Here is a 19,869-nt window from a genome sequence, read left to right on the forward strand (position 1 = left end):
AACTGAACTGAACAAAAATCCAAAGGGGTTACCTTGTTTAAAGTTAAAAAAGTTGTAAGCTGTGGGACCAGATTTCAAGCTTGAAAGTTTGGCACTGTATTCTGTGTGCTTGCAGCCCTGCAGCCTTGGGGCAGGGCTGGCCCTTCCCACCCCCAGGCTGATGAGGCTCCATGCATCAGGCAGGCTCCCACAAAGCCTACTCTGCAATGAGTGTTTCTGGTTGCATTACAGGAAAGAGAAACTGCTCTAGACGGCTCACCAAGAGTTTAAATGCAGAAAGAGGGTACTTACAAAATCTTGGAAAGGGCTGTCAGAAGCGAAGACAGAGGGCCTACTGAACCTGCGCTCTAGTGTAGCCTGTGCAACTCCTGATGCCTGCACAGCCTAGAGCCTGTGCTCGGCAACGAGAGAAGGCACCGCAGTGAGAAGCCTGTACACTGCACCTAGAGAGTAACCCCCTGCTCGCTGCAACTCGAGAAAGCCCACTCACCGCAAGGAAGGCCCAGCACAGCCAAAACTAAATAACACCATTTTTAAAAAATTACAGATGCTCTTGCATCACTCAATAAATATCACATGAATGGGTTTCCTTAAGCACCATCTTAGAAACACTTCAACTACCGCTGGTACAGGACTAGAATCCAGGCCCTCATCCCTGGCCTTGCCCTCCACTCCCAATCACCCTCAACTATCTACCAAGTGACAAAGAATCTTGTCGACATCGTGTATTGAGAAAGGTTTGTGACATCATTAAGCAGACATTGCAGGCTAGGAGAAAAAAGCTAAGGAACCTTTCAGGAGGCAGAAGTAAACAGGTGTGATCAGCCTTCAGCACAAGAAGACTAATGAACATTTCAAGAGTTATAGAAATGTATTCAGACTTTGTCATGTCTCATTACACTCTTTACCTTTCCTTTCAAACATTTTCTCCAAAAAAAGAAGAAGAAGAAGAAGAAAACAGATTCAGAAGCAGCCAGCTGGTAGCAGGCATTGTCAGTAAGATGTGACGTAAGCCAGACTAATTGATCATTTTTTAAAGATTAAGTGCCTCATTCTCTGTAATAGGACATACAGAAAACAGCTTTGACAGCACTGAAGTTGCTTACCAAATTCTGAGTGCCCACTAAAAATGTAAATCATGCTTAATTTTTGTCAGGTAATCCACTCACAATAGGCAATTTATGTGATCTCATCATGTAAGAAAAGCTCAGATACTCTTCCTGGACCTTTTACCTGCTGTGTTGCTAGGATGCACCTGCCATCTGGATAGATGGTTGATAGCGGGGATGTAGAAGGACCTGGATACCGATTTGCCTTGTGTGTCTCAGACAGAAATAGAATCTCCCTGACTCTGAACACTGGACAAATTCTAAAGGCCTTTATGTCTTATACACAAGCTCTGTCTCCCTGAGTCTCTCTCTCTCTTTTTTTTTTTACCTTTAAAAGTAAGATGATCATAATATCCTTTTAATCTAATCCTCAGGATTATTTTGGTGATTAAATGTAAAATATAATTATTTTATCAAATCAAATGCACACTACTGATATCATACACTGTCTGTAAAGCCTGCCTTGGGGACTTGAATCATAGAATCACTCTTTTTCCTAGGGTTCACACTACCTCCTCTGGGCTGGGCTGTGTAGCCTCTCCCCTGCTCTTAAGTTCAGAGGATGGAGAGAAAGCACTACTGACCATCCACAGCCAGGGGTGAGATGTGGGAGGGGGTGGAGAGGTTAGGACATAGCAAAGAACGTGAAGTTCAAGACTCACCCTGGAATCCTCCATTTTTTTTTAACCCCCTTCCAGCTGGAGAGCTGGAGAAGGCAATGGCACCTCACTCCAGTACTCTTGCCTGGAGAATCCCATGGATGGAGGAGGCTGGTAGGCTGCAGTCCATGGTGTCGCGAAGAGTTGGACACGACTGAGCGACTTCACTTTGACTTTTCACTTGCATGCATTGGAGAAGGAAATGGCAACCCACTCCAGTGTTCTTGCCTGGAGAATCCCAGGGACAGGGGAGCCTGGTGGGCTGCGCCTATGGGGTTGCACAGAGTCAGACATGACTGAGGCGACTTAGCAGCAGCAGCAGCAGTAGCAGCTAGAAAGCTAGAACTCTATCCCTCCTAAATTCCATTTCCTGCTCAGTAAAGTGGGGAAAAGAATGGCGCTACTAGCTGTTAACAAGATGATGAATGGTGTACATCGAGTGCTAAGCATCCTGACCCAGAGGAAGAACTCAGCAAACATCAGGTCCTCCCTCCAGGTGGCTTGGAAAGACCACATGATACAGGCCCAGGGGAGAAAGACTCCCTGCGGAGTCAGAATTCTGGTGAGCACATTCCGTCAACTACTGTCCTCCCATGGAAATGAGGAAAAACTCCCTCTTTACATACCCATCTTTTATTTCCCCGGCTGACTCTCAGAACCTTGAGTTGATTCAGAAGCCCCACACATACCTGCTTTACAACGGAGCTGTACATGAAGTGCTCAGTGTGTGCGCACGTGCTCAGTCACTTCAGTTGAGCTGGACTCTGCGACGCTATGGACTGTAGCCCGCCAGGCTTCTCTGCCCATAAGATTCTCCAGGCAAGAATACTGGTGTGGGTTGCCATGCCCTCCTCCAGGGGCTCTTCCTGACTCGGGGATCAAACCTGCATCTCCTATGTTGCAGGCAGATTGTTTACTGCTGAGCCACTGGAGAAGCCCAAAACGCTCAGTGCTATTTATGAAATGTATCATGCTTGTTTCGCTTATCTCAACCAGTTTCCCTCCTGACATCCCTTCTGATGAGAATCGCCATGGCTTAAGTGGTTTGGGACTTAGGACAATATCCAGAAAGCTCAAGTCACTTTGCATGAATTCAAGTGGCAATAATGAAAGTCTGAAGCTAATTTTTAAATGATTTCTTGAAGTTTGGGATTCAATTTCTTTGGCACTTATAGAACAGCATCTAAACTTTATTGTGACCATAAGCCAACACCACAGCATGGGAATTCCAGGTGTCTCAGCAATAAAGAACCTGCCTGCAATGCAAAAGACACAAGAGACAAAAGTTTGATCCTTGGGTCAGGACGATCCCCTGGAGGAGGAAATGGCAACCCACTCCAGTATTTTTGCCTGGGGAATCCCATGGGCAGAGGAGCCTGGAGGGCTACAATCCATAGAGTCACAAAGATTCAGACATGACTGAGCAACTGACCACACACACACAGGCACTACCAGAACAGGCACTACAGCATTCTGCAACTGGGACACTCCTGAAGCATCGACGGCAAACAGTCACGGCAGGTATAATGCCCCAGGACAGGACTGTTTGTTCCGTGAGGTTTGACCAGATGAGGATGCCAGTGGAAACGCCAACCGTCTCATCAGCTGAAAGGGCTGATGAACAAACTGTCCTTTATATATCTGCCTTCAAATAGCAAAGTAAATTCCTCCCTAACAGCCCCTACCCTTAACTTAAAATAGGAGACACGCCTCAGTTCTCTGTACTCTGCCAGAAAACGTCTCTCAGGGATTGCTTTGTTCTAAGAGATGGAGCAGGTGATGAAAAAGAGACTCTAGTCACTGTGCAGGGCAACTGAAGTCCTCAGTTTACCAGGCTGCCAGGTGAGGTCTGGTTTGGAACAGATACAGCACACATGTGGGCACTAGAAGATGAGCTATCCATCACTCTTGTTCTGAGCACCAGGCCACACAAAGGCTACCTGTACAAACTGGCCCACTGTTCTCAACTGCTGGAGCTCAGAAACCAAGAAGAGGCATGAAGACCCCTGCCCCAAACACCTCGTCTCTTCTTCTAAGAGAGGAGTCCATCTCTCCCCTATTGTCTGGGGCTCCATCCTTGCCTTGAGACTGGACTTTCTCCACCTGGGTCTTTTCTGGGCCCTTCCCATGAACAGACACATTCTCTGAGATCCCATTCTTATTTTAACAGGATTCCCTGTTACTCTTCACTCGTCTTATCTCTTCTTTAACACCCTCCCAAATAGATATTCTGCCACACTGCTCATCCTGAGCCAAATGGGATTCACTCCTTCATTCACACACCAAAATGCAGGGAGCACTTCCTACATAGCAGCTGTTCTTTTGGACCTTAAGAACATGGTGGCAAATTAGATAAAGTGAGTGCCTTTATGGAACTTAATTCTATGGTGATAAATAAGTCATAAATTAGAAATAAATCCATTTATAATTTCATTTCAGGTAGGGACAGATATACTGATAAAACACATCTAAAATTAGGATAAAGGCTTAGAGTAACTTGGTAAAAATGCTAGAGGGAAACTCTAAATAGGAGAATCTCTCCGAGAAATAATATTTCAATAACAATAACTGATGATGGTAATAATGATAATAATAATAATAAAGTGAGGGCACAAGAGATGCAAAAATCTGGAGAAAGAACTTTCTGCGGAGCTGGAACAACCAGCAGATGCTCTAAAGAGGGAACAAGTGTGGGCCACTCATTCTTCTGGCAAATTTCTTAATTTCACTGCAGTTTCGTGTTTTATTTGTTTGTGCATATCCCTGTTTCACTTTTCAATTAAGACCACAAGTGAGAAGGAGCCAGCTTCATATAATCCTTCGTAATTCTTCACAGAGTATCAAGCCAAGGGCATAAGAAAGTATTTGTTAAATGTTTGGATGATCGTGAAAGTTGTGGATTTGTCCTACTCAGTGCAGGCCGGAGGAGAACATAAGTAACCGATGACAGTTTAAAAAATGCTCGTTAAATAAGATCTCTACCCAGACAAAACAAATACCCAGACTGACAACACACCCAGTTCTACACAAACTGGGAATGGGTAAGGTCTGGGATGCCTGATGCATTTGAAGCCTCTGAGAAAAGAACTTTCACAGCTCTGGGAAAAAGGAAAAAAAAAAAAAAAAAGCAGCAAGGACTAAGTTGTAATAACTTCAAGATGACAGTTAACCAGAAGTGGTTACATAAGAAACATTCAAGGGAATTTTAATGTGCTGCAGCAAACAGAATTATAGGGCAATAAAATTTCAAGGTGCATTCTAGTTAAGCCCTAAAGATTTTTGCAGTGGTTTTGAAAAAGAGAACGCAAATGTCCAGCAGCTCAGGGGGAATTTTTGCTTCCCTCAGCAGAAACTGCAAAATATCTATCTTTATCCTTCCTGTCAAACGAGAAAATGGCCAGTGCCTATCCACACAAGGGGCTACCTGTGGGGAGATCTGCCCCTGAAAGCACCCAAGAAGGCACATTTCAAGGGCTATTACCTTCACCCAGATTCCCCATTAGTCCACAGGGCTCTTTATAGTACCCCATGCAGAGCTAAGCCTCATGAGTAATTAACCCCAGGGTAGCTGAAAAATTAAATTTCAGCAACTAAGTTCTGCTTGTAAGTGGAACCTAGCTTCTAAAGGTCAATGGGCCAGGCCTTCCCCTTCTTTTGGGTCTCAGAGTCTAACACAAGGCTAAACACGTAAAAAGCATTCAGCAAATATTTAATGAATGAACCATGTTTCAAAGGGTTTGCTGCCACAAGGCTGCTCTCTGTGAATACAGTGTCTCATGGTACCTGAAGTTAGACATTAACAAGTTATAAAGCATTCTGGACTCTAGCTGTATACTAGGAAATGTTTTCAGCCTAATTTTGTAGTCCAACGTCGGTTTTAGGCTTGCCTGTTAAAATACAGGACTCCCAATTCAATTTGCATCTCAGATAAATACAGATAATTTTTAGTATAAGTATGTCCAAAATATTGCATGGGACAAACTTACCCTTTTAAAATAATCATGGCGTCTCTGAATTTCAAATTTAACTGGGCATCGTGTATTTTTATTTACAAAATCTGGCAATTCTAATTCAGATGTTAGGCCTTGTACTTGATTGAATCTGTTTCTCTTCTCTGACAATCGGACTCTAAAATGCAGATATTTTAATACTTCTTCACATTCCCTATTAAAATCAAGAACATATGAAGCATGATCGTCTTTACCTTATTTGAAGAGATCTATAGGAAGATACTCCAGACCTTATGCAATTCAGAATTAACGCATAGGATGGCGATATCCATAGTGCCTAGTGTAGCTCCTTACGTTGAATTTTGCTAGAAGAAGAAAAAATAGAAAGAATAGGGTTTCAGCCGTTTTCTAATGACATGGCCAGATGATGCCACAAAATCTTGGCATTACTGATAAGTACACAGTGTGCTGGAAAATCAATAGTTTCTGAAGGGGATTCTGAAGGGAACTTTCCATTATGGAGGTTAGAAATAACTTAGCCCCACACTCATAAATTCCTGCCGTTGGGGCGCTCCATGTCCCTTGCCGGCAGAAAGCACGGGCCTCGTCCTAACTTCATAAACTGCAACGCTGGAATGGCTGCTTTCAAAAATTACTAAGGGCATCTATTTTTGAAAACAGCATTTTTCAACGATTTTTAATGCCAGTGATTGAGCTAAGAAAGTAAATATAAGAACAGCTGTCCCTTCACTTTAAGAAAACCTGATCTGCTGAAAGAGCTTAGGTAAGCAGGTAAATGGTGAAAGTGGTTATTTATATTAAATAATAATTCATTTCAACACTCCACCAACTATTAGCATCCCCTAGCATTTAGAAAAAATCATTTACTTCCTTGCAAAGAGTTCCCAAACAGCTTCCCTGGGTTTTCTGTATATTAGGGTGATGACATTTTCATCCCCTGCTCATTTCAGTCTCCGTATTTAAAAATATCTACATAATGGTTTGTAGTTACAGTTAGTGTTCCCTTGCCTTAACGCTCTAAGGTAATACGAACTCTTCCTGCTGTTTTACAGAAAAAGACTTGCCTATAACTCAACTCTATTCAATCCACTTCCTTTTCTCCAAAACTTGTAGATAAAATTTTTATGATATGTGTGAATAAAACACATTTTATTTCCATTCCTTCATATGCTCTCCTAACACTTAACTATGGTGGACATTAACAAATTAAACTCACTATGCATTACTGTTTCTACAAATAGATTCACTTCCCTAGAAATAGCAAAGAAGGATCAGTCTTCATTTTTCAGTAAACACTTTATTTGAGAATAGTTTTATGTTTAAAGAAAAATTGTGAAGAGAGTACAGAGAATTTCCATATACCCTAAATCCACTTTCCCCACCGGTAATGTCCTACATTAGCATGGGACATTTATCATTAACTAACGAACTGAGATGGAAATATTATTTCAATAACACAGCACTTTTTTCAGATTCCCTGAGATTTTACCTCAGGTGATTTTCTTTCCCAGATCCCATCCAAGATACCAGAGGACAATCAGTTGTCATGTCTCCTTAGGCTCCTCTTCCCTGTAGTAGTTTTCAGATTTTTCTGTTTTGAAGATATAAGGAATACTAGGCAATGGCACCCCACTCCAGTACTCTTGCCCGGAAAATCCCATGGACGGAGGAGCCTGGTGGGCTGCAGCCCATGGGGTCGCTAAGAGTCGGACACAACTGAAGCGACTTAGCAGCAGCAGCAGCCGCAGCAGCAGCAGTCTGATACTTTATAGCATACCCCTCAATTCAAATTTGTCTTTTTCTGTTCTCACAATTAGACATTACGGCTTTGGAGAGGAAGATTGTGGAGGTCAAGCACCATTCTCGCCATCCCCTAACCGAAGGTGTTTGTTACCGTCGTGATTTGTCACTGATGACGGGGACCACGATCGCCTGGCCTAGGTCTGTCCCGTCTCCCCAGTGGTATAAGTGTTCTTTATTCGCTTTTTTCCATACAATGCACTTTAGAAGGAAGTCATCACACCCAGCTCACGCTTCAGAGGCTGGGAGTTAAGCTCTACCTCCTGGAGTGAGCAGTATCTACACAGATTATTTGGAATTCTGCATGGAAAATTTATTTTTTTGCTTCCATTTATTTATGTAGCCATCTATTTGTATCCATGTGGACTCACAGACATTTTATATTTCAGGTTAGAATCCAACACTACTTTTTTTTTTTTTTTTTTTTGCTCGAATTGTTCCAGTTACGGCCATTAGAGTTCTCTCAGATGGCCCGTGTCCTTTCGACATACCCTTCATCCCTGTTTTTTGTTGTTGCTGTTTTTCCTTTTTTAGCACACCTTATCTTTCTGAAACAAGATGTTCCAGGTTCCTCTGAAGTATTCCCTGTCCCAGACCTTGATCCAGCCATTTGCCAAAGGAGACCTGGTTCCTTCTTTGGGAGCACAGCACTAGAAATCAAGACCTGGGTGTTGCTGGGTGAAAGCCACTGTCATTTCCAATCATTTTTCCTCCCCACCTCCCACTTGACTGCATTTGCTAGTAGACTGCAGGGCATTCATATTTTTATTTTAAACTTAGTTCTAAGAAGGAAATTACGGCTTAATTTCTGAGGTAGTTAATGATTTTAACAGTTATATTCTGCTTAATATTCTAAAACTATGATTTTGATTTCCTTGTTTTTGCTTTTTGGGTATTAATTTTTTCTTTTTTCTTTTTTTTTTTTTTCTCAAAGAAACTATTGCATGGAAGTTAAGATTATTCCCAAGGAAAGGAAGAGTGGTTTACTTCTCTCCAGGCTTAGCCAGGTGCAGTCTGGTAGTTCAACTAGAAATAGTAGGGTATACCTAAGGCTACCCTTTAAGTAGGAGCTTAATATATACTGTCCTTATTCAACCCTTGTTTAAAAAGGAGTCTTGTGATGACCACAGACATGCAAGGGATGGCTGTAAAAAAAATGAAGAGGTTGCAACAAAGGAAGAAGAGAATGACACACAAATACCACTACCAAACCAAATAACCACCTAGCATTTTTATAATGTGTATGTGAGGGCAACTGGCTTTGAATACCAGGAATGGCTCTTTCTTAGATACAGTGTCAAGCATACATTCTGTCCAACATCAGAACTTTCAATGGTTTTATAAACCACAAGGATGTCCTATAATAGCTGAGGCTTACCAAACTCTCATACTACTAGTAGTGAAAAAGTCTCCAAAGAACACAAAGGAAAAATAATAATAAATGGCTTCTCCCTGGCAATCTGAACAGGTGAGATTACATGAAATGCTTGTCAAAGAGCAATGTCTTTGCACTCGGTACATGAACACAAACAAAGCACAAATTAGATCCTGTGATCACTCTTCCTTCCAATTAATGACTTTCAAAAGGTCCTCCCTTCCTCCCAAGGTGAACACTGAGTAACACTATAGAGCCTTAGATGATACACATAAAACCAGTGATGACCTCATCACAGCACTTGGGCTACTCCCAAGAACCAAAGCCCCCTCAGGGCTACAGCAGCCCTACAGTCCAGAATCAGGAGCCTCTACTGATCCTAGAAGACAGCTCAGCCTGGGGCACTTAACAGGGCTAAGCTCATAACCAGATTCAAAATGTCAGTACTCATTATCTAGATTCTAATGGAGCTGACTGAGCCAGTCAAGAGTTGGGCTGGCTGTAAGCTGGGCATTTTAGTGACTTGTACTCCAATCAGAAGTTGCTAAAAGTGGGTCTTCTCCAAACACTGCCCCATCTTTTCTCATAGACACGGCTGGACACAGAGGATACGGTCTTTAGCCAGCACAGACATGGAAGACAACACACAAATCAATAGAAAAAAATAACTTCTTTTTATTTACAAAAAAAATCCAAATATTGGATGCTGTAAACAAAATTCACAATCTGTTCCCTCTAGCGTTGATTCAAACATGTCAGTTTTTAAAGAGTCCATTCTCCATCAACTCCTTTTCTGCCTGTGACACAGTCTAAAGTGAAAGTATTCCAGAAGAGTGACCCCAGAAGCAGCTTGCTGCAAACAGGACGTCTCGGAGCAGGTGATGGTTGTAGAGAGGTCGAAGGGAGAGACAGCCAGTGGGCAGAGACTCCTCCGTTCTGCAAGGATTTGCAGCCATTCTTACCAAGTTACTTGCCATCTTCCAACTCTGTACTTTGACCATGTACTTTGTTAGCAAGCCATTATTATGACAAAATATTACAGAGAGATTCTTCCTTAGCACTAAAAAGGCTATGCTATGAGAGATCATAAAGAAAGATTATATTCAAACAGGTACTATATATGAAATTACTTTTTTTGGCTTTTTGGCGTCATCTAACACATGTTGTTTTCAAACAACAAAAAAGCTTATTTCTGAACTGCTGACAGCTTTTAACATAATACATTTCATTTACAAAATAGTTCACAATATTTATTTGACAAGCATTGCACTGAAAACAACTTTACACGCAGTAAGGCAACCTACAATAAGCAAACAGAAAGGGGTGGCAAAAACGAACAGTATGTTCACTCTTCTTGGCGTTTCCTCCTTGGCTTGGCTTGCAGACCTTCCATCCTTGCAATGCTGGAGCCTCGTTAAAACAGTCCACCCAATACCAAGAGTGAGCAAATATTTGAGCCTGTTTCTGGAAAGGAAAAGTCCATCTTGATGTAAGACATATTGAGGCAACGAGACTTTACTGCAAATAAAGTCAACTTGTTAAAAGGGCACTGCCATGGGTGAAGTGTTCCCTGACGTGCCAGGCTGGACAGGTGAGAAGAGCCTCCAGCAGAGGAAAAAAAAAAAAATTCTTCCTGCTTTATAGTAACAGTGCACTCGACCAGATAAACACAAAGGTAAGCAAATCACAGACACTAATCAGGAGTTGAGAGCTGTCCTTTCTTCTGACCTATGACACATGGTTCTCTCTCACCAGACATTCAAATGTTTAGGCCACACATCCACAAAGATAGACATATATTCCACCGTTTGTTCAACTACATATGCACAAGACTATAGTACATACAAAAGGGAAATAAATTATATCAATCAAAGTAAATGCCGAAGGTTGTCTTGAGTACAGCCTGTTCTAACTGAATGCCAGGTGCTGGCATGTCCAACTATGCTACCAGCCCTGAAGTAAGCAAGAAAAGAACATAAATATCTGAGAAAACAAATGAAAAGTTTATTTTTCAAAGAAGGCCCCTCCATACAAGAATCTGTGCCATAAAATAACAGCGAATCGTTGCTCTGGCAGAGCCGGAGACCTCCAGATTCTTTGTGAAATAGTGGACGACTCATCCCTCAAGAGTTAGGATGAGAAGGAACAAGGCAGCTGCCCAGACGCTCCTCCTCCATTCCCGAGTGTTCCCTTAGCTTTAATCTTAGGGAAGGTCCAAACAGGTAAGGAGGATGGAGCTCTGGGTTTCTGACGGTTAAATATCAGGCTTAATCTGCAAATGGAACATTTCCTGGGAATTCGCAATGAATTTCTCAAAGCCCAGGGCTGGAGTGAGCGAGTCGGAGCCAACATGGGAGAAGAAAAAGTTCCATACCCAACAGCGAGCGGCAGTGCAGTAGCTGTTACAGCTGGGACAGAGTTCACAGGGAGGCTGCTAGAGCAAACCCATCAAGTTCCGGTTAAGGCTTCAAAGAAAGATGCGCAAGAAAGGGAGTTGGATGGATCAAACTAACAATGAGTATCTGAGGGATGCCCAGATAACACTGCCAATAGGATGATGCTATTTTCTTTTCCAATCCCTCTCTAATGGATGACAACAATCAGTTGATTCTTCAGAGGGCTGCACATAGTAAGCAGTCATCCACTAGGGTTGGTAAGGGATGATGTGGCTGCCTCACAAGACAAGAGGGAAGGTCTTCGGATATTAGTTGTTTTCAACAAATCCATTTTCAGAGACCAGTGTCCAAAGAAATTAAAGGCTGAGAAGGGATGGGTTCAAGATTAGCTGTCACTGAACTGAAATAGTAATGCCAGTTCATTTCACAAAGGTGTAACTGGTCTCTTGAGACAGAAAATCAAGTTGGATCTGATTCGATGCAAAGTGAGTGAATTTGAAGTACAGTACTAAATATTTAAATGCAGTGTGACAACCGGATCGAAGATGTTTCATGTTGGCATGAATTTATAAAATTTTATATATAATATATATCTCATATATAAATTTTAAGCAATTGTGCAAATACTCTTTAAAAAGGGTCATTTCACATTTACTAAACTCTAGTGGTCCTGGAATGCATAATGCACTCATTTAAAAATCCATTTAAATATTAATAAGTAGTGTTCAGATCACCAGAAATTCTTTTGAGCAGTCAGGGATTTAAACAGACTATCACTGATCCATGATCCACTGGATTATACACCATGGAGGTATCCAAGTATTACAAAAACTAAAAGGGTTCAAACTGTCAAAATGGCAGTTCAGTATAAAAAAAAAGAGTGCTCTGCCAAACAAATATTCTCCCATTTGTGGAATTCTATGGCTCACAAAATAAAAAGAAAAAAAAAAAAAAACAGAAACAAAAACACTCACTAAAAAGGTATAATCTCTGCTCAATCTATCAAATATATTAATTGTTTTCCTCCTTCATTCACTTTAAGTTTTTTAGATGTGGGATTTAATTCATCACTGCAATATGCCCACGTCTCAGGTCATCCTGTTGAAAACATAAAAGCACACAGTATTTAAACACTTGCTATTTGCTACATTATTCTAGACCATAGTCAATGAACTGTGTGTATATACACATATCACAAATATGTATATATATACACATAATATACACACACATACACATGTACCTAGGATAACATCACACCAACAACGTTAACTTTATACAAGTATTTGTCAAGAAAAAAATAGGGCATCTCCTCCACCATTCACAAGCTTATGTGTTGTTTTATTTTCTTCTTGAGTCCCTGATAAAATAAGTCATTAAACCATAAAATTTTTCCACTTCAAATTTTCAGAAGGCAACAGGCACTTTGATGTATATTGGTGTGTAACAAATATAGTAACTCTTTATATATTCTACTATCTCTCTTCTACTTGGGTATTTTTATCTGGTAAATCTTTGGTCCTTGAGCATACTTTCTTTGCTACAGCTGTTTTTGCTTGCATTTTCACATTTTAAAAAATGTGAGCTATGCACGCAGCTGGAAATAATGGATTGTGTCATCATAAGTTCTGCTGTTTGTTATGAGAACTGCACCAACCTACTACTGTTCATTTGGAGCAAGCCATTTCTATTAGCGCAATGGGAGAGTTCCACAGATAGTATTCACTACAAGCCTCAGCAATCCCAATGTTGGTGTGCCCCTTCTTCCTGTACCATTGTTACTATCTGAACTCCTGAAATGATAATTAAGTTGGAGGGAGACCTTTTTTTTAATCTCTGTATATTCTCTTTCATGAATTCCATCTTATGAGAAACTAGCCACTTGTCTTTTTTTCCTATGGCAAAGCTATGGGAGCAGGTACTGCAAACCCATATTGTCATCAAGCTTTTTTTTCCTCTGTCTCTTGTTATTTTAGGAGAACCTGGTTGCTTTTAATGACAGGTCTCTTTTGTTTCAGGAAAGAATCCAATTGGGTAGGAGAATCAGGCGGGAGGGTTGGTGGTGGTGGGTGGGTTATTTTGAGATCGTGCCCCCATACCTATGAAAAGATCCACAAAGCTTTGCCAAGTTTAAAACCAGGAGCAGATCATCATTGCACAAAACATATCCCTAATAAGGGCTGGGTCACTCAGCCTTTTTCTTTTTATTTTTCTTTTCTCTCTCTCTCTTTTTTTTTTTTTTTTCCTATCTTGTCTGAAATGGCTTCCCCACAGGACATTTTTAAATGATTCTTAATTGCAGGGTAGCCAAGTGGAGTATGTCTGTTGCTGGCATGTGAACACTGGCTGGACCTGTGCAATGTAGTAATTGCTGAAGTTGGCATCTGCTACATAGGGGGCCGGCTGGTAATAGCAAGTGACATTGGCCACGTTAGGGATGACATTCTGGTCAGCCAGCACCCGGATAGCCAGCATTGTGATCAGGTTTAAAGTCTGTCTTCTTTCATGTCCCATCAGACACACGGTACTCTCATTCACCACTCCATGAAGGGTCATGAGATAGTCATACTTGCGGTCTTCCAAGCCCACGAAGTGGTTCTGCAAATAGGACTCCAGTTTTCTCTGCTGCTCTCCAATGTCTGAGAAGTCGATGAAAAACCTGGAACACATATACCTCTGAAGGGTCTTGATCTCATCAGAGGCGGGCCTAAAGCCCCTCACTAAGAGGTTGCAGTACTTTAACAGGCCTCCCCCTCTGATTTCCTCCGGGTTCCGTGTGGCAATGATCTTGTTACAAAGGTGATCAAAGGCTTCATGGAAATCTCCATAGACGCTCTCCCCGATTATTGTGGGGTGAAACGTTTCAGTCATCGGGTTCTCTGAACATTCATAAAAGAGGAGAAGAGAGTCTAATTTGATTTGAAAAGAATCTACACTAAATTCAAACTGCCTCCGGAGGGAATCCACAAATTTCAGTTCCACATTTTTGCCACTGTTGTTTGACAGGGATATAAGACTCCATCGGTCAGAGTCATTGCACACTTTAACCATTTTCTGCACATAAGCTTCCTACAATTTAAAAGACAAAACAAGAAGATGAGCAAACCTAGAAAAAAATAATAAACACATCCTCATCACAGCTGAGAATTATTTTGCTCCTTCCCTTTCGTCTTGTCAAGTTTCAGCAAAACACTACCTACAGGTTTAAACATTAAACAGTCTTCTGAAAACAACAACAACAAAAAAATACATTTAACGAGTGGTTCTGCTGTCTGGGGAAGAGACTAGAAGTAATAGTTTGAGGCTTTTGGCAGACATAGCACAGTACTAAGTGGTTCTGTTGTCATGTCTGACTTTTGAAATGTTATTTTTTGAGACTGTTCTTACAGGTAGAAGATTCACACAATATAGCTGCAATATTCAAAAGACAGAGGACCTACAGTAAAAAGTCAGTCTGCCTCTCATCCTGTCCCTAGTCACCTAGTTTCCCCTCCAACCCCCAGGCAACTGATAGAACCAGTATCTTGTGGGTCCCCGCAGGGATTCTGCAGCTAAAATCAAATATGAACTAAATTAAGACATTCTGGGAGGCTGGTTCCTCTGATCATTTTAACGCGCTTTGGGCCAAAGTGGGGAGGAGGGGACCCATTATATCCAGAATCCAAGAACCAACCCGGAGAAAAGCCGTATTTATTCTTAATGCCTGGAGTCAGCAGAAAGCAGCTAGGAAATCTAGTCACTTTTTCCAACACAATAATAAGCCCATTGACTCGCCTCTGTGGCAGGCTGCTCTTTTTCCCAGAGACTCAAACATCCAATGACTCAAAAAAAAGAAAAGATGGACATTTCACTCTTCTATTTATCAGAATGTACGAATGTACTCCGGACACGACTCAAGCAAGGAAAGCCAAGAGTTAAAAAAATAAGGAGAAGGAAGAGAGGGCAGGGCAGATGAGGAAGCAGAAGGCGCAGGGCGCTGAAGCAGCAAGTCAAGGAAAACACTCAGACACAAGTCCACGCACCTTCGTGAACTCAGAAAAAAATCTAACTCAAAAGCAAAATTAGCCAGGGCGCGCACACGGATCCAGGTGGCCGACCCGAGCCCCGGGTGTCAGCCGTGCAGCACTCGCGCCCGGCCCGCCGCGGGGGCCCCGGGCCCCTCTGGGGTGGGCGGGGGGGTGTGCTTTACCTTGAGCGTGAGTGGTGTGATCTTCTCCTTGTTCACCCCTTCGGGTAAGAAGTCCAACAGACAGTCCAGCACGACGTCCTTCACAGTCTGAAACTCCTCTTCCCCACGCAGGTCGGCGCAGAAGATGAGGTCCAGGTCTTTGTAGCCCAGGCCGCTGTCCTGGTGCAGGACGTGGCTGGCGGCCGAGCCGTTGAGGCGCACGTCGCGGACGCCGATGCGCTTCTCGGCCAGCCGCCGCCGCACCACCTTCACGATCAGGCTGGGCTGCAGCTCGAGCGTGGGGAAGTTGCCGCGCCCGTGGATCGGGATGGTCTCGCTCAGGATGCCGTCCAGCCGCTGCACTTGCTCCCAGTTCAGCACGTTGCAGTGCGCCGTAGGGCTCTCGCAGTATTCCAAGCAATGCCCGGCAAACCCGCCGCCGCCGCCGCCGCAGTCGCCGCCGCTCAGATCGCCGCCCAGGGGGATGTAGGGGCCGCCGGCCAGCTCGTCCTCGGCCATGGCAAAGTACCCTTCGCCTTCCGCCATGAAGTGCCCGCCGAACGCCACTTGGCCCTGGTCGGTCCTAAGAGAGAACGGGGGGAAGTGGGGGAAGGAGCGCGCTGAGGACGCTGAGAAGCGGCCGGGCGGACGTTGGGGGGGGGGCAGCGAAGGCAGGAACGCACCCCCTTCCCCCGCTTGAATCCCCCCGCCTCGCCTAGGGGGACACCCCGGAGACGCTCCCTCCCCAGGCCCCCGCGGTCCCCCAGCCGCGCGCGCCGCGCCCCGCAAGAGCAGCCCCGCACCAAAAGTATCTCTGATGCATCTGGAAAAGCGCAAGCGGGAGTCCCGTCTGTGTCACCTGGAGGCGGCCGCCCCTTCTAGGAGCGAGGCGAGCGAGGAACTGCGAGACGACAACTCTTCGGGAGCAGCGAGTGCGCTCCCGGCCGCGGCGAGCGACTCGAGTCCTTCCTAGACCCCCGCCGCCCGCGCCGGCCACTCCCGCCCCTCACCCCCGCCCGCGCCGCCTGAGTCGCGGTGGTCCCGGAGGTGGCGGCTCCTGCTGCCGCCGCCGCCGCCGCACACGTTCCTGTCTCTGGAGCTTTAGCAGTTGTGCGGCAGAAACGGCCTCAGTACTTTTTTTATACGAGGTCCTCTGGGCGCTTCCGGGGCCCGGCGCCGCACGAATCGCCACACCCTCCTCATCTGCATAGGGCACCGCCCCCGCCCGCCCGCCCAGCTGGCCGAGCCCCGCGGAGCTGAAAGGCTGCGGTGGCCGGTCCCGGAGCGCGAGGCCGGCGGCGGGTGTGAGTGTGCACTCTTGTGCTTGTACTCGTATCTGATGTATGGATTCCTCCCCCACCACCCCCACACACAAAGCCCCTCTTTTTATTTTTTCTCCCCTCCAACGAAGAAACATTTCCGATGCCTCAAGAGTTCTAAGTGGCCTGCACAACCAGAACCCGGCGAAATTCGCGCAACTGCAGAAACTTCCCAAACATAAAATTCTCGCCTTTTCTGGCGCGTCATTATGGCATATGGACGGGGCTCCAGAGGTTCTTTCGACTCCCCCAACCCCCGACCATCGTTTTACTAGACAGTGTGTCATGTCAAGCTAGGCCATTTACTCCGTTAATAAACCCGGCCTCGGCGAAAACTAAGGCGCCCACTTCCCCTTGCCGGTCAGGCGGCGCGCGCGAGGGACAGGGCGAGCTCCCCCGGGTTTCGATTCTCCAGACCTCAGGCGGCGCGGGGAGCTCGGCGTGAGCCCGCGGCGCGGGGGGCGGGGCCGAGCGTGCGCCCGTCTCCCGCGCGCGCGAGGGGCCGGGGGCGCGGCGTGGGGCCAGCGCGCGTCCCCGAGCGGGCGCCCCGGCGGGCCTGACAGCCGGAAGGGCGCGCGGCCAGCGGCTGAGGGCCCGGCGGGCCCGGAGTGCGGCGCGCGGGGAGCGCGCGGCCGCCGGGTCGCGCGAAGGGCTGCCGAGCCCGGCCGGACGCTCTAGCGTCGCGTTCTCTCGCAGAGACCTGAGGCGGAGAAGCGCGTTCGTTCACGGGGCGCCTGAGGTTTTCCTTGTTCAAGTGAGTGTGCTAATGTCGGTGTGAAACGAGCTGCTGTTCCACGACCCGCGAAAAGTACGAGTTTAAAGGACACAAGCGTTCCTCTCGCAGCCCCTCAAGTTCAGTCGCCTCAGCGGCGCGAAAGGAGTGTGGTGTTATTTCCGCGCACCCTCGCGCTCACACCCCCCCCCCCCAACCTCCCCGGTCTTTGCTAGAAAGCGCCCCCCTTTCCTCGGACTGTCAATTCTGGCTGCTCGATGCCACTTTTCAAACTTAAAAGAGTAACTTTCCTTCTCGTGGAGGCTGCGGGCTCCTGGAGCGGGGCGGGGGTGGGGGGCGCCTGGGAAGCTTGGAAGCTCCCGCCTGTGGCCCCGCACGACCCCTGCCGCCCTGCCTGCGAGGGAACACGACCCGCCCCCTCCGAACAGGGGGAGCCCCGGCCTCGTCACCGGAGCTGAGCGCCTGGAGGGGGGTGCTGGGGAGTTAGAGGGGACGGTCACCCGCCGAGCCTCCAGCTGCGTGGCAACGCCGCCCCCTGCCGGTGCCCTGCGGAGCTGCTCTCAAAGCGGAGGAACCAGCGGGACCACAGACGGAAGCCATTGCTTCTCAGCGCTGTTCTGGAGAGGTGTGGGAGTCGAGGAAGGGACCGCGACTACACGATTCTCACGGGCCCATCGCTTCCCCAGGTGCACACTCATGGACCTAGTCACCTGTGCATAACTGTGCGTGTACTGTGAGAGAGGTGTGATTTGACATAGAGCAGTGGTGGACGTGGACTTCCCTGGTGGCACAGTGGAAAAGAATCCGCCTGCCGATGCAGGAGACATGAGAGACGCGGGTTCCATCCCTGGGTCGGGAAGATCCCCTGGAGGAGGGCGTGGAAACTCACTCCAGCACTCTTGCCTGGAGACCCCCATGGACAGAGGAGCCTGGTGGGCCACAGTCCACAGGGTCGCAAACAGCCGGACACAACTGAAGTGACATAGCGCGCACACACACACACACACACACACACACACACACACAGTTGGGGAAGGAGAAAAGCACTACCAGCAAAAGGGAAGAGTGTAAGAGAATTGGAGTTTGGGCAAGGCCTTATAGACCGCCGCTGTAAGAAATGAGATTGGTGGTACATCTCGATACGAACCAGATTGATTTCTAGGAACTTCCTGAGAACCTCCGGGCAATACTCTGCTTAGCTCTTTACACTTAACACCTCGTTTAATCTTCACTTGAGAAGATATCCTCTATCACAGGGATTTGGAAACTAGAATTGTGAGGTAGAGATTTGCCCAAGCTTCATGGCTAATCAGTGGTGAGTTCAGGCCTCGAAACCAACCCATTTATCTGGGGAGTGCTATTTAGCCATAGTTTGCAGGAATAGGATATATGTAGCCTACCAGTACCCTCTGGTACTTTGAACCTCTGGATTTGAACGAAAAAGAAAAGGCCTTTTCTATAACGAAACACATGTTCAAGGCTAGTATAAATTCTGCCCGGGAAAACAAAAGCAATGGAGTAGATTATATAGTAGATGAAAATGGAAGTTAGTCACTCAGTCGTGTCTGACTGTTTGTGACTCTATGTACTGTAGCCCGCCAGGCTCCTCTGTCCATGGAATTCTCCACTCAAGACTGCTGGAGTGGGTAGTCATTCCCTTCTCCAGGGGATCTTCTGGACCCAGGGCTAGAACCTGGGTCTCCAGCATTGCAGGTGGATTCTTTGCCATCTGAGCCACCTGAGAAGCCCAGTATTGGGTACACTGTACTAAAAAAAATAAAAGGTTTAGCCCCACTGACACGACTGAGCGACTTCACTTTCACTTTTCACTTTCATGCATTGGAGAAGGAAATGGCAACCCACTCGTGTTCTTGCTTGGAGAATCCCAGGGACGAGGGAGCTTGGTGGGCTGCCGTCTGTGGGGTTGCACAGAGTTGGATACGACTGAAGAGACTTAGCAGCAGCAGCAGCAGCCATTATTTTGTCCTTTAATCCTTCTCTCAAAAAAAGTGGGGAAGGAAAAAAAGCATTAGAGTCTCTGAGCCCTTGGCTACCTGGGCTTCAGGAAATTTTAAAGATTTTGGTCTGTGGGGCTAAAGGAATCTACATTTTGGCAAGTTGCTTATGTGATTCCTAACACAAGGGCCCAGCCACATTTACATCAGGCTGACAAGGGATATTGCAGCCTGGTTCGGTGGGCACCTTCTCCCTGGCAGAGGCTGCACTTTTCTGCCTGGCTGCTCTCATGACCTCGCCCAAGAGTGGAGAGCATGGCTGAGAGGCAGAGGTGGAGCCTGAGGCCAGCTCCAGAGAGCCTGCTGTGCATCAGACCCTATGCT

The 19,869-nt window shown here is 45.9% G+C and overlaps 2 protein-coding genes across 4 annotated transcripts; both read right to left on the minus strand.

The window, feature by feature from the left end:
• Positions 9,566–16,578, minus strand: FAM46A (family with sequence similarity 46 member A). 3 transcript variants are annotated; one of them, XM_018052913.1, is made up of 4 exons: positions 16,282–16,578; positions 15,500–16,061; positions 13,880–14,379; positions 9,566–12,408 (listed from the first exon to the last, which is right to left on the minus strand). In XM_018052913.1, exons 1-4 carry the CDS (start codon positions 16,299–16,301, stop codon positions 12,399–12,401), a joined length of 1,092 nt encoding a protein of 363 aa, XP_017908402.1. In that variant the 5' UTR covers positions 16,302–16,578; the 3' UTR covers positions 9,566–12,398. The 3 variants fall into 3 exon arrangements, with proteins under 3 accessions (XP_017908402.1, XP_017908401.1, XP_017908400.1); XM_018052912.1 differs by having other exon boundaries at positions 9,566–14,379; positions 16,338–16,570; XM_018052911.1 differs by having other exon boundaries at positions 9,566–14,379; positions 16,282–16,570.
• Positions 16,485–18,205, minus strand: LOC108636767 (skin secretory protein xP2-like). The gene is made up of 3 exons (XM_018053508.1): positions 18,198–18,205; positions 17,104–17,497; positions 16,485–16,814 (listed from the first exon to the last, which is right to left on the minus strand). The coding sequence occupies exons 1-3, from the start codon at positions 18,203–18,205 to the stop codon at positions 16,485–16,487; spliced, it is 732 nt and encodes a 243-aa protein (XP_017908997.1).

Source organism: Capra hircus, chromosome 9, assembly GCF_001704415.2.
Source record: "Capra hircus breed San Clemente chromosome 9, ASM170441v1, whole genome shotgun sequence".
In the NCBI taxonomy this organism is placed as follows: Eukaryota; Metazoa; Chordata; class Mammalia; order Artiodactyla; family Bovidae; genus Capra; species Capra hircus.